This window comes from Pseudopipra pipra, chromosome 8, assembly GCF_036250125.1.
Source record: "Pseudopipra pipra isolate bDixPip1 chromosome 8, bDixPip1.hap1, whole genome shotgun sequence".
Lineage (NCBI taxonomy): Eukaryota > Metazoa > Chordata > Aves > Passeriformes > Pipridae > Pseudopipra > Pseudopipra pipra.
The window spans coordinates 9537195-9550052 of NC_087556.1; the positions used below are offsets into that span (position 1 = coordinate 9537195).

Consider the following 12858-nt stretch of genomic DNA (forward strand, 5'->3'; position numbering starts at 1 on the left):
CCCCAGGATAAACAGCTTTGCTGAAGCAAAGAAACCTTAGAGCTTCTTACTACTTCTTACTTATCCCTCTTACAATTGGAACAAACAATGTCATTATAGCCAAAACAGCACACGGGGTTGTACTGGTCCAACTCCTGCACATACAGGTTTTTCTTCTGAAAGTAAGGCTACCATCATCATGTATGTATACTGCTTTAAACAAGATAATGTGTACAAGAGAGGATATCTGGGCACTGAGAGTAGTGACAGCCTTAGACCTCCGCAACTGGAAATCTGCGGCAAGGGTAGCATGAACACAAGTCCCCTTATGCAGTAAAACTCATTAACAGGAACTTATAAGTCAAGTGAGAAGGATAAATCCTGAGAGGCAGAAGAAAAGCCAGAAGATAGCAAAGTTTTGCAGTAAAGAATATCTCTTCCACTAACTAGCCAAGGCAGCACAACACAGCAAATCAGATTCATTCAAGTCAATTGACCAAATAAAGTAAGACTCATTTGTCTTTATATAAAAGAGTGAACTTTAAAGTAATGTATGAAAAAGCTTTTCAAAATTCCTGTGTAAGTGAAAGTTAGACTAGTCTAGAACTAAAGATGGTTGTAAAGCCTTTCTGCAATGAGGAAGCAGCTGAGACTTGGTTACAGCAATTGCAAGCACAAACAAAAGTTAGGCTGTTTCCCAGCTCTGATTCATTTGGTTTCATTTATAACAGACCTTTTGGACAGTTGGTCAACATGAAAAGCCTTTAAAAAGTTTTAAAACCACTTAATAGCTTTATCCCTGCAGTAAGTGCTGCCTAACAAACATGAAGTCATTTTCATGCTACTAAGCAGGTAGGAATTCAGTAAGTTTATTCTGTTTTCTTAAACTGACCCATTAATGATAAATGGCCATCAGCAACCACATAAAAAAGCTGCTTAACCAGTTTCACACCTATAGAACCCGATGAAATTATTTAGAAAGACTCATTATTTTAAGTAGGAACTGCCAGACTACTTTCCAACAAAGTCATCTGTATTCAGACATCTCATTTCCTGTACCCTATTTGTTTTAGTTCTTTAGGCAGCTGTCAGTGCAGTGAACAAGAGCAGCTGTGGTTTCCTGTTAGTGCTGGCCACTGGCATGCAAGTCACTGCACAAGCAAAGGAAAGAGTGATCTGACCCACAGCATTACTTCAGCTACCAGGCAGCATCACTACAAGTTGTACAGTTCCAACACAAGAAAACTGCTTATCCCATGTTCTCAATGGGATGAGGAGGCATCTGACTGATTCTTCCCTTCCAGAGAACAGTTGCATTGCAGAAAATGGAGTCTTTAAAATGTGAATATACTGTGAGACCTACCACTTAAATGGGGATATTCATGACTGTTCTGTAAAGATTCCTAAACCACAAAAGAGAAGCACACAAAAGGAAAAAGAATTACCACTTTCTCGAGTTGCAAAGTAGAATTAAGGATTGACTTCTACATTAATAGGTAAGTGCCACATTATTCAATAAGAAATGTTATTTCTGGGTTCACTGAGGAAGGTGAAAAGCCCCCACAAGTTATATCCTGAAAAGAAAGCATGTTTCAGTACCTAGTGCCTCTTTTCTGAAAAAGAACTTCTCTTGACCCAAAGCAGAATCACCTGCACCATCGTGTAGTGACAACTATATCCAACACAGCCAAGCTGACTTGTGTTCTTACACCTGCTCTGGGGGAAGAGAAGAAAGTAGGATAAGCCATTAAACAACTTCCTATTTTCATGAACAATGCTTTAGATTGTTAGAACTAGGGTATTAAGAGCACTGTAGTTCTTGAACAGAAATGTGACGGTCAAGTATCCCACCAAAGCATAGAAATTTGCCAATCCAAAAACCATAAGACTGATCCTGAATTTGCCCTCATCTGGCTGTGTCAGAGAAGCCAGCAGAGAAGGGGGTGCAGAAAGGCTACTAGTCAAGGAACTGATGATGTCTACCAGCAGATATCATCTGCACGCACATGAGAGATTTATAAAGATCAACCTCGCATTTAAAAGTTTGGCCCTTTCCATATTTGGGCTGGACCACCAAGCAGGGATTGAGGTTTCACTGCAAAAGAGAATGAGCAGCCAAAGAAATTAAAGATGATATCCATGACAGAAGGAACATAATCTAAATGCTATACTGTTAGCTACAAACAATTAGTAGAAACAGAAGCTGATGCTAAAGTGCAGATAATTAAAATGTTCATTTAGATTCTGTTTCCTTAAGTAATTCAGCTGACCTCAAGTTTAGAGCATTTAAATCAAGGTTTTAAAATTTGATTTACAGTATAAACTCTTCATTAGTTCATGGTTAAATCTGTAAACGTCCTTATGAACAAAAAGGTGTTCAGAAGTAACACACAATCACTAATGCAGTATTTTGGTATGGATGTACAAAAAGAAATTAGGAACAACTAATGGAAGACAGCCCATAAAGGCCTAGAAGTATTTGTTTTCCTACATTCCATACTTGAGTCTTAAAGTGTACTTTGATAATTTGTCTAATCTGCATACAGAACAGTATTTTAGTATTCTCTAAACAGCATCTCTTGTCCTTCAGTTTATGTAAACCTCAAGAAATACAAGAAATGAGCTTTTAAAGCACAATGCTCCTTGAAAGAGTGACAGACATGACAAAGCACCCCAATTTGCTAGTGATTACCTAGCAGTAACTAAACACTATCTTACAAAATACACATCCTAAAAACAAGGCAAAAAAAAAAAAGGCAGAATGGGGAACCTCACTTTACCAAATTTTACTTCTCAGGAAGCACAAAGTTAAAGGTCACAATTCTGCATCTGAAAAGACCTGGAAGCTGTGTTCCTCCTCCTATTCTCCAAGCCTCCTGCTTGCCAACTCACCCCTTCTTTTAAAGGGTGGCCTTATGTCCCTTGCTGTTTCTTCACGGTGAGAATTACTTACACTGGACTCTGGAGTCCACAGTGTGTAGAACACTCACTTCAGCCTGTTTTCCCATTTCATACTATTGTATGAATTTCGGGTTGTATTTCATTGTGTTTGTGCTTTTATTCCTGCAGAATCTACTAGGATTCTAGTTTAAAAATCCCTTTTAGACAAAAGCTCAAGTTGTTGGTGCATTTTGGGTGGATCAAATGTACTCTAAATGCTGAAATATGTTTACCACTCCTTTGCAGTTTAAGTAGAAATGTTCTACTTCCTCACACTTTTTTTTTCATAGCAGGTTTCAAGAAGTTGATCTACTCTTAACGTGCATCCCATTTAAATTTAGTGCACATCCAAGATCTGTCATCTGATAGTGGGCAAATTCCTAGAGAGCATCAGAAGGTGAAATCTATTAAAGATCACCATGCTGAAGAATAGAAAGGAAACATAATTTGCAATTCCTTTCCTAAATCCACAGGGGGTAGGGAGCAGCACAAGAAGAAAGGGACAGTCTATTGAGACTTCCTATTTCCTTTAGCTGTCATTTGCAATTGCCTTGAAATTTACAGTTGTAACTTTCCATAAGTGCTCCACAGTTTGTTTCAGTGTCAGTGCAGACAGGCATAACAAATGCCACCAAAAATCAAGAATTCTGTTGAGGATTTAGAAGTGTAGGTATCAGAACAGAGGATGTCCAATCAACCACCTGGTGGGTTTTGTTAATGTACAGTGTTATAAAACATTGTATAATTGTTTTGTTGTCAAAACACTAATTCCTTCAGTCCTGAGCAATACCAATGTAAAATATTAGAAGCCATCATATATTATCTCATTACTTTGTTTGCCACTGAACTGTATTTTGTTATACAAGCAGGGATCTTAAGAGTAACACCGGCTGTACAGCAAAGGACTTTTTCTAAGCAGCAGCAAAGAGTAACTTAACTTCAGCAGTGACAAAACAGCAGCGTAATAACCATCAGTGTTTTAAAAGAAATTATAGTAATGGCAGAGAAACAGCAGCTCCGCAGAGTAAGCTTCAGCCACGCCCAAGCTGAGACTCAGTTTGATGCTGGTCATTCTTTTATCAAGTAAACACCCAAGTTGAGTTAGCCTCTTTTGGGTAAGAATTTAACATGTCATAGGACACTCACTACATATTTGATTTTGGAATGTTAGGAATGACATTAATAGGACAGACTATTTGTGCTGCAAAGAGACAAATCCCCATGTCACAAACACACACACCTGAACTGTCACAAACAGTTACCTAAGAACACCTTTCCTACTCTAGTCCCGAAGTTAGAGGTCTTCATTGATAAGAAATCACTTGCTTTCTGTAACCATCATTATCTACCACAAAGCTGGTCTCCGCTAAAGAAAAATAAATGTGTTTACAGACTATAGAAGCTCTGGTTTGAGCCACAGTCCTGAAATGGTTTCTAATACCTAACTGTCCATCTACACAGATCAGAGATCTCAAATTATGCTGGAGGACATCTGTACTTGTTTTTCAAGGAAATGCCATCTATCCCAGACTAAAAGGGAGTTTGATTCCTCTGAGATCACAGCCGATCCCACGAGAGCCCAGCGGGATTCACCCTCCCGGTCCCTTGGCATGTGTTGGTGTCACCTATGCCGAGCTAGGCACTCCTAGAAAAATCATTTTTGTCTTCCTGTGTATCCAGCCGGTATCTGGATACACAGTTAACTTGTTATCAAAACTTGTTATTTTTCCCTACGGATGTTTGCTGTGTGAGCATTCGGATTTCGCCAACACAGCAGGTAGAGCGTTAAGGGACAGCGGCTCCTCCAGCTCCCGACTCAAGAGCGGGCACTCCCAGCGTGCTGTTCTCACGTTTCCCAACACACACTACCGAGGTCTGAGTCACACCGAGTTAAAATCCGGCGGGCGCTGCCCTCGCACCGCTCTCCTCGCCCCGGGCCAGCCCGGCGGCGGCTGCGGCCAAGGCCCGGCCGTGACACCGGCCCGGGTCACCCGCGGGGCCGGGGCAGCGCGGAGACCGCTCTGCCCCTGCCTTCCCCTGGGTATGGATCCCGCGGCTGGCACAGGGATCCGCCGCCTGCCCTGTCCGGGAGGGCAGCGGGACAGGCCGGCGGGGCAGGCAGGGCTGGCGGGGCACGGCGGGGCGGGGCGGCCGCGGGCCCGGCGGCCCGGCCCTCCGCGGGCCCGGGGAAGGCGGCGGGGCTCACCTCCCTTGCAGGGCGTGCGGTGCTGGCTGTGCTGCGCCCGGTAGCCCTCGATCACCTCCCACTCGCCGTTGTCGCGCTTGATGGGGAAGGTGACGCTGAGCACATGGTTGCAGGGCTTGATGATGCGGAGGATGCCGCGGACGCGGTGGCGCCGCTCCTCCATGCTCTCGCGGGTGCGCAGCCCCTCCACCAGCTTGTCCTCCACGATGCTGGCGCCGCGATCGAAGAACCCCTCCACCATCTTGAAGAAGTTGGGGTCGTCCTCCTTCTTCGCCGCCTCGCAGTAGTGCCGCCGCGGGCACCGGCCCCCGCCCCACGCCGCCGCTCCCCCGGCCGCCGCCGCCGCCGGCCCGCCGGGCTCCGCGCCCGCCAGCACCGAGCCGGCGGCCAGGCGGGACGCCAGCAGCTCGCCCAAGTAGCGGTACATGGCGGCGGCCGCCAGAGGAGGATCGGAGCGGCGCTGCCGCTGTCACAGGAGGCGCCGGGCGCCACCGCCGCCGCCTTTAAACGGGCCGGGGGGGGCGGCGCGGGGAACGCTCCGCGCCTCCCGAGCGCGCGTGCGCCCCGCGGGCCGCGCCGCCCCCGGCGGGATTCGCGGGCCGGGAGGGGGCGCGGCGGGGCCGGGCCGCGCTCCCGCCCCGCGCAGGCCCCGCTCGGCCCCGGCCCGGCCCCTTCCCCCCTTCCCTCCCCTCCTTCCCTTCCCCTTCCTCCGGCACGGCCCTGCCTCCCCGCGCCGGGGGAGCCGCGCCGCTGCCCCGGGGCCGGGAGCGCTGCGGCCCGTGCGGAACCCAGCGCAGGTCGCTGTCACACGCTGCCCTTCAGCCGGGGGGAAAACGGGACCTGTCTCGGCGCGAGTGCAGCTGCGAGCGGGGCTGTGTTCACACCGAGCAGGGTACAGTGCTCGCAGGGAAAGCTGCCGGGATAACCCGGCTTACCCACGTGTGTTCAGGTGCCCCCTGGCAGGAGGGGACAGAGGCTGCAGGTGGAGCTGTTGGCATGGCAGCTTTCAGGGAACCACCGAGGCACTGGGGCTGGAAGAGACCTCTGAGTTTTGCCTGCTTCGTGTCGTCAACTGTTGGCCTTTTGTTGGGTGTTGGTCTATTAAAATCCGTGTTTTTTATGTAGTTCGGGTATTTACATCTCTAAGACTATTGCTTTAAACTGTGCAAGGTCTGCTTTCAGAGCGTGGGTGACAGTGTGTTGTACTATTGAACCATGTTCGTTTTATAAGTATGAGTCATTTTCTGTAGGTTTGGGCTGCTAATTGGAAAATACAGTGGGGTGTTTCTCTTTTTAGGCTTGTGGGAGGCCAATGCCCTTAGGGCAGGAATAACCAGGAAGTTGATTTATCTCTATGAGAATCTCTAACCACTGTGGACATCCAAGGCTACAAGGCTTGTGGGCAAGTAGTTTAATGTGTATTTGTTAGCAGGAAGCTTAGTCATAGAATTTTTGAGCATACATAAACTCTTTGGGCAATTGATACTCAGTTTTTATCTTGATATAATGTGGTTCTCTGTCTCAAGATTCAAAAGAATTTGTCCTAAGGTTCACTAATAAGACTGCTTCTTATCTGTAATGAGGATGGTTTATAACTGTAGCCTAAAGAACAGAGATCCTTGATAGTAAGTGATATGGAAAATAAAACAAGAAAGGAGTTTGTTCTTAGCCCGGTTTGTTCTTTGGATGTTCCCACAGGGCTTCAGATACAAACTACTGATTTGCTTTTCTGTCAATACTCTAGGTGGTTCATGGAAAAGTTCTATTTTGGTGTTAATTTTGAGGTCATGGGGTTGCAGTGTTCTCAGTGGTTGTATCAGCTTTGAGGTACTGTTTGATTTCAGTCATCTGCAGGTTCTCGTTAGTCAAATCTCAATTTCTCTGCAAGTTCTTGAATTTTTCTTAGGAAAGAAGGTGGTGAAAGGTCTTGTGGCAATTAGTCCTTATAAGCTAATTATTTTCACCTCGTTCCATTGGTTAGAATGCCATTTCACATACACAAAGGTTAAATGAAAAATATGATTAGCCAGTTTGGTCAAGCATGTAGAGGTATATCTTAAGGTTAATGTGCTTAGCTCTTATCCTGCTTTCAGCTGTGGTCTCTCTGATTTACGAGCTTCACTTAATTATCAGCTGCTTGCAATATCAGGCTGTGTTTGCAGTACACATTTGGGGGTGTATTTGAGACTAAGTATGGAACATGATAGTGAAGAGAGCCAAGTGGATCTCTACAGAGGTTCAATCACACAACTGTATTTGGAGCAATGCAAATACACCAAAGCCACCCTCCCTTCTGAACAGGACTGGATTTTTGACTAAATATTCAACAAGCTCTGTGCTGAATGCTGAGAATAATTAAATCAGGATGTTAATTTTCTTAGCCTTTAAATGTTAAGATAGAAGATAACTAGGGATTTTTGTTTGCACATTTTTATGACTGAAATAATGTGTACAGTTTACAGGCAGTTTACCAAACTCCATACCATATTTCTGTTTGATGCAAGTCCCTTCTGGAGACAAGAGGAATGACACTGCCTGAGGCTATCCAAGAAGAGCAACAGAAGTCATGTCATATACTCCATTCCAGTATTGTTATGTGGTAAGTGGTGAGCAGGTGAATATTGGTCAGAGAAAATTAAAAATAGCATGCTTTAAAATGAGTTCAAGCAAGTATGAAGGTGGTAATTGAAATAATAAAAGAGGAACTATATCATCTTTGCTCTTGTATAGCATGTGAGATGCCATCAGAAGATTCACATTTGAGTAGCATCAGTAAAAAACCACTGACTTCAATTATTTCATACTGGATGTTTGTCTTAGGCCTACATCTGAAGAGAGAGATACATAGAGAAAACTCAATACCTGTGTGGTAGGAGCTGTCTGTATGATTCATGGACTTTGCAGCAAGGTCATATTCAACTGTGTGTACTTGATTGGTATCTGTTTCTATTTAAAATCTGTGAAGTATAGTTAAGGGACACAAACAAATTGATTTAATTTCCTAAGCTTCCTCTAAAATATCTTATATAGAAATGTTAACAGATTATGTTTATTATAGATAAGAGCAATAATAAACACTGCATTGTGCCTTCCTAAAGCAATCTACAGTTTCAAGATGTAAATTATCAATTTCATAACAAGTGGAGTCATTTTCTATGTGCCAGATTTTAAAGTTTTATTGAAAAACTGGAGCCCAATAATTTCTGCTTTAATTAATTATATTATTTGAAGTATTAGCTATTTGAGATTATGTAGATGACTAGCATAATCTTTTTCCTGTGTCTAACATCATTAATAATGGTATCATAAATGGAAGATGTGCTATTATTAAAATTAAAAGGTAATTTAGGTTCACCTTGGTGTTACCTATGGAAGTTTGACAAAAACAGTCCCAGGATGGACTGATGCTGAATACTCTCAGAAGCTAGGATAGCTACTCCCAGCTTGCACCCCAGTCTTCTTACCAGCTGACCAAAAAAAATGAGAACAAGCAGAGAAGTGGCAAATGGGGGATTCTCACAGGGCTCTGAATAACTCTTGTCTGACTAAGCCCTTCAAATCCAGGGGAACGATGGGGTTGCCTCCTGTGCAGAGACTCCAGAGTTTGAATCCATTAGGCAACATGCTCAGGAGAAAGTTGAACTGTACAGTGGGCAGAGAACAAGTTCCTCTCTGTGGTAAACTGTCTTCTGGGAAGAGGAATTGTTTTTCAAATAATCTGCAAATGGAATGAAAATTGTTTCAGCAAGCTTCGTTTTAAGCTGTCAGCCATATCAATCACCTAAAGCATTTGATGGTTCTTACTTACCCTTTCTTTAAAGAATTGATTGAGATAAGTTCCAAATACTGGTAACACATACAAAGACTTATTTTTCCCTATTGATTCCAGAAATAAAGGGGCAAGTTGTAAATCTGAGGTTCTAGCCCAGTGGGATGATTTAGAATATTATATGAGTTGAAGCAGGGTCTTGTTCACCTTTGAATTGCTGATGTGAGCAACTAGATTTCCCTTTCTCATTTCACCTGAAATTGCAAAAAAATGCTTATTTTTTTTTGGACACAAGTGTTATGCTGTATAGCTTCATGTAGACCTTGGCAGTGTAACTAAACAGGTGAGAGCTGGGGTTGTTGTCTTATCCCAAACTCTGCTGCAGAAACCGTTCGTTCTCTGAGTCAACAGATCTCTGGACAGTTGCATAATAGTTCCTGTGAGAATGGGAGGATATGATCTGACAGGAATATTAACTGTAGTGCTGTTCACACATCTCTTGGCTGAGATCCTGTGAGTGTTTCTGTTAAATAGGGGGCATGCAGGTAAGCAGCAAGTATGTAGGACTTCACAGAGATCCTCTTGCATTGGACCTGACTGCATATTGTGGGAAAGTGTACTAAAATACTACCAAATAGCAATCTGATTATTTTCCAGATCTTTAGCTTGAGATATTCTCGAGTTTCCTGGGCTTTATTTTCTGCCTTCACAATGCTTTAGAGTAAAACTTTGTGTATAATTGGTTTTGGCATGGCATGTGAAAACAGAGGTGGCAGTTTCTTCATCTGTACCAGCATTCAGTCTTCAGAGTAATGGTGGTGGGTAATGTTGGTACAGCATTTGTTCTTTTAAAGATGTGTTGTTTTATAAAGCAAATATACTACAACCTAAAGAGTCTTATGAATTATTAATGTAATCTGAGCTTAATTTTAATTCCAAATTTGTGAATAAGCTGTTATACTCTTAAGTGCCACATTTCTTGGTAATATTCTTCCCTTTTTATGCCAAGCCAGCACAAGAGTGAAATGAGGTGTGTGGAACAGTTCAGTTGTCTGGTTTCTGTGTTGCTAGAGGGCTGGCTCTGTAAGATGCTCTTAGAGGCAGCACGTGAATTAGGTGAATCCCAGCAAATTCCTTTAATTTTTGACTGTCTATATAAGCACTTGTACCAAATGAACACTTGACTAGAAATCTTCATTTCCATCACCTGTTTACAACCAGTTAGGTACTAAAGCCTATTAAAAGCCTTTTTACTGGTAGCATAACTTATCAATACTTAGATCTGTGGGTTTAGAGACTTTTCTTTCCTCTATAAATAGCTTCAGCTGCATTCAGCCACATCAAAGCTGGAGAGCAGTCTTGCAGGTTTTCTTCATTTGCTCCCTTTGCCTTGAGAAAAAAAAAAAACAAAACAAATTTGGTGGTTTTCCAGGCAGGCTGCAGAAGTTAGATTTGCACATGCTGCAAATCTGAGATGTGCTTTCTGTAATACTGGGAAATTGGAGATTACTTCCTGTTGAGATAAAGACTTTAAACCTTTCAATATTTTGTGTTATTTATGAGATGCTTAGGTACCTGTGGTCTGATTATTTAACATTTTTATGTATTATTTTCATTAAATTGATCAAATATAAGCTGCTAACATCATATGTAAATAGTAACTTTTTTGCTGGTCTGTAGCACTGTAAAAGTAGGGAGTGAAACTCATAATTGTGCAAGTAAAGTAGGAAGCTCTTAGGTTTAGCCTAGTAGGGACCAGGCTGAAGTGAGTGGTTTTTTTACTAGAGGTATTGCTACAAAAATAATCTGTAGCTGAGCAAAATAATATTTAGATTTATTATTTAATCAATCATAAGATTTTTTTACTTTTCCAATACTTCTGCAACAAGATATTATTCTTATTTCAGAATCGTGGCAGTAGATTTATTAGACTATTAGCCAGAATGTGAATTTGACAGGGATTCCTAATTTTCTTAGTGAAAGGTACTTGAAAAACCCTCAGTAAGTGGACTAGTCTACCAATGGTTCAGAGCAAATGTCAGAGAGCAGTTTTCTGAGCTTTTAACATATTAATAATTCTGCTGCATGCATCAAAATATTGAATAAATTCTGCTACCTCCCTCATGAGTAAATATTTTTGATTACCATGAAAAGTAGTGATGCTTATGTTTATTACTTTTAAAGACCTTCTGTCTCCATCTGTTTATATAGTTGCTGTGCATGATGACTGATGTTGCCAACTGGTGACTTCAGCTCTGTGACAGAGCAGATATAAAAAGCTCTTCATGTATACAGAGATAACGTCCTCATCTCCTGCTCAGACAGTCTATAGATATGCAAAAATTCGCAGTGCCATATTTCAGTTCTGGTACTGTGAATATATGGCTAATAACTATAGCCAGATAATAAATATTAAATATGCTTTTTAATAATACATATTTCCTGTAGCCACCTGTGGTTTTCAGATAGGTAGGACAAAAAGTAACTTTCTGTGGAGGCTGTGGGTCTGACCCGAAGCTTACTGAAGTCAGTAACCAATTAATCTGATTTCAGTGACCTTTCCATCAACATGGCCCTTCATGAAGTGGTAGAGGCTTTTGTAGGTCAGTGTGAAGTCTTTTCCTTTCTCAGTTCCTGTATCAGTGAGAATGTGTTAAGGTAGCTGCTTTTGTCATTGTGGAATCATCTTTAGCTTTTGCTTGGTGTTTCCTCATTTCTAATCTAAAAGACAAAAGAGGGCATGATACCAAACCCCTATATATTTGAGATTTCCATCTAGCTGTTAAATGGGTTTGAAATTAGCTGATGAAAAAGCTAGTAATGGGAAAGCTGACAGATATACAGGCACAAAAACTTCCCCAGGTGCACTGTGAGCATGCCAGCTTTGTTCCCTTGGATAAGGTTAGGAGGGGAAGAAAGTACTTTATGGGTTTATTTCCTGGAAATTATGTCTTTTAGAGAATTACTGTCTATTAGACTCAACACAGCAAACAACAGAGAGTGTAAAGTGGTTTGCCAGGAGTGAACAAAGAAATAACATTTACAATTGAAATAGAGGAGTTTTTGCAACTCTTGGTGTCCTTGGTGATGTGGCTGAAAATTATACCTGAGATCTTACCAGCCTGCAATCACAGCATCAGAGACTGCAAACCAGTTTTTTCTTGCTTTAATACTCAATTGACAATCAGAAGTTGTTGACATAAATGTAGTGTGTATTGTTTAAATAACAAACATTAAAGTTCTTAGGAACTAGAGGATACTAGTCCCCTGTAGTGCTTTTGCTTGCGTTTCTATTAGCAAAATCAACTTTAGCCTCTTTCACTTTGGAAGTGTGGTTATGGAAATCAGTATTGTTAAAATATGTTAGAATGCTTAATCTTTAGTAAAGTGTGTTGGTGGGTAAGCTCAGATACAAAGAATTAAGAACTGCCACTTAAGTTTGTTAGTATAGTAGAAATTGGCATTGTTTATCAGAAAAGTCCAGGAGTACATTGGCTGATATTTTTCAACACGTTTGGATTTCCTAAAAAAAAAAAAAAAAACCAAGAAAAAAAAATCACTGGTTATGCTGGATGTAAAAATGTATATCTGTTATCTTTTCTTAGTCATCTTTCACAGACACCAAGATTGTTCATGGTGCCCACTGGATGTTGAGATCAGCATAAAATGTCACTGTTGTATAGCTCATCCCAGAGGAATCTCAGAATGGGAAAATAGGTCAGAATAAGAAATAATTTCTGTTTTAATTAAATTGTCCTATCTTGAGCACACTTGAACAGTTTTTTGGAAGCGCTGTATTTAAAAGAAGGTAAACATTTTTCTATCCTTTTGTTCTGTCTTCTAGATAAATGGCTTGGTTTATTAATAATATCCTATGTAAATTAAGTTACATACGGTCCTGTTAGTTGTACAGCCGTGCAGTGCCAGACATCAGTGCCAGTTTATGGAGTTGTGGCAAAACCTG

General features: G+C 41.9%; 2 protein-coding genes across 10 annotated transcripts in view; one reads left to right on the plus strand and one right to left on the minus strand.

Moving 5' to 3' along the window:
- The window catches only part of GLUD1 (glutamate dehydrogenase 1), a 29305-nt gene extending 23703 nt beyond the window's left edge, over positions 1 to 5602 (minus strand). The window contains exon 1 of the mRNA XM_064662494.1: positions 5126 to 5602. Coding sequence (XP_064518564.1) covers positions 5126 to 5552 — 427 coding nt within the window. The 5' untranslated portion in view covers positions 5553 to 5602. The remainder of the gene's footprint in view (positions 1 to 5125) is intronic.
- Positions 5603 to 5769: 167 nt separating this feature from the next.
- The window catches only part of SHLD2 (shieldin complex subunit 2), a 33876-nt gene continuing 26787 nt past the window's right edge, over positions 5770 to 12858 (plus strand). For 2 of the 9 annotated variants that reach the window (XM_064662478.1, XM_064662477.1), the window contains exons 1-2: positions 5774 to 5922; positions 7630 to 7724. The gene's annotated coding sequence lies outside the window, so the exon portion shown is untranslated. Of the gene's footprint in view, positions 7725 to 12858 lie in introns of all 9 variants that reach the window. The other 7 variants (XM_064662471.1, XM_064662476.1, XM_064662472.1 and 4 more) reach the window with 7 other exon arrangements.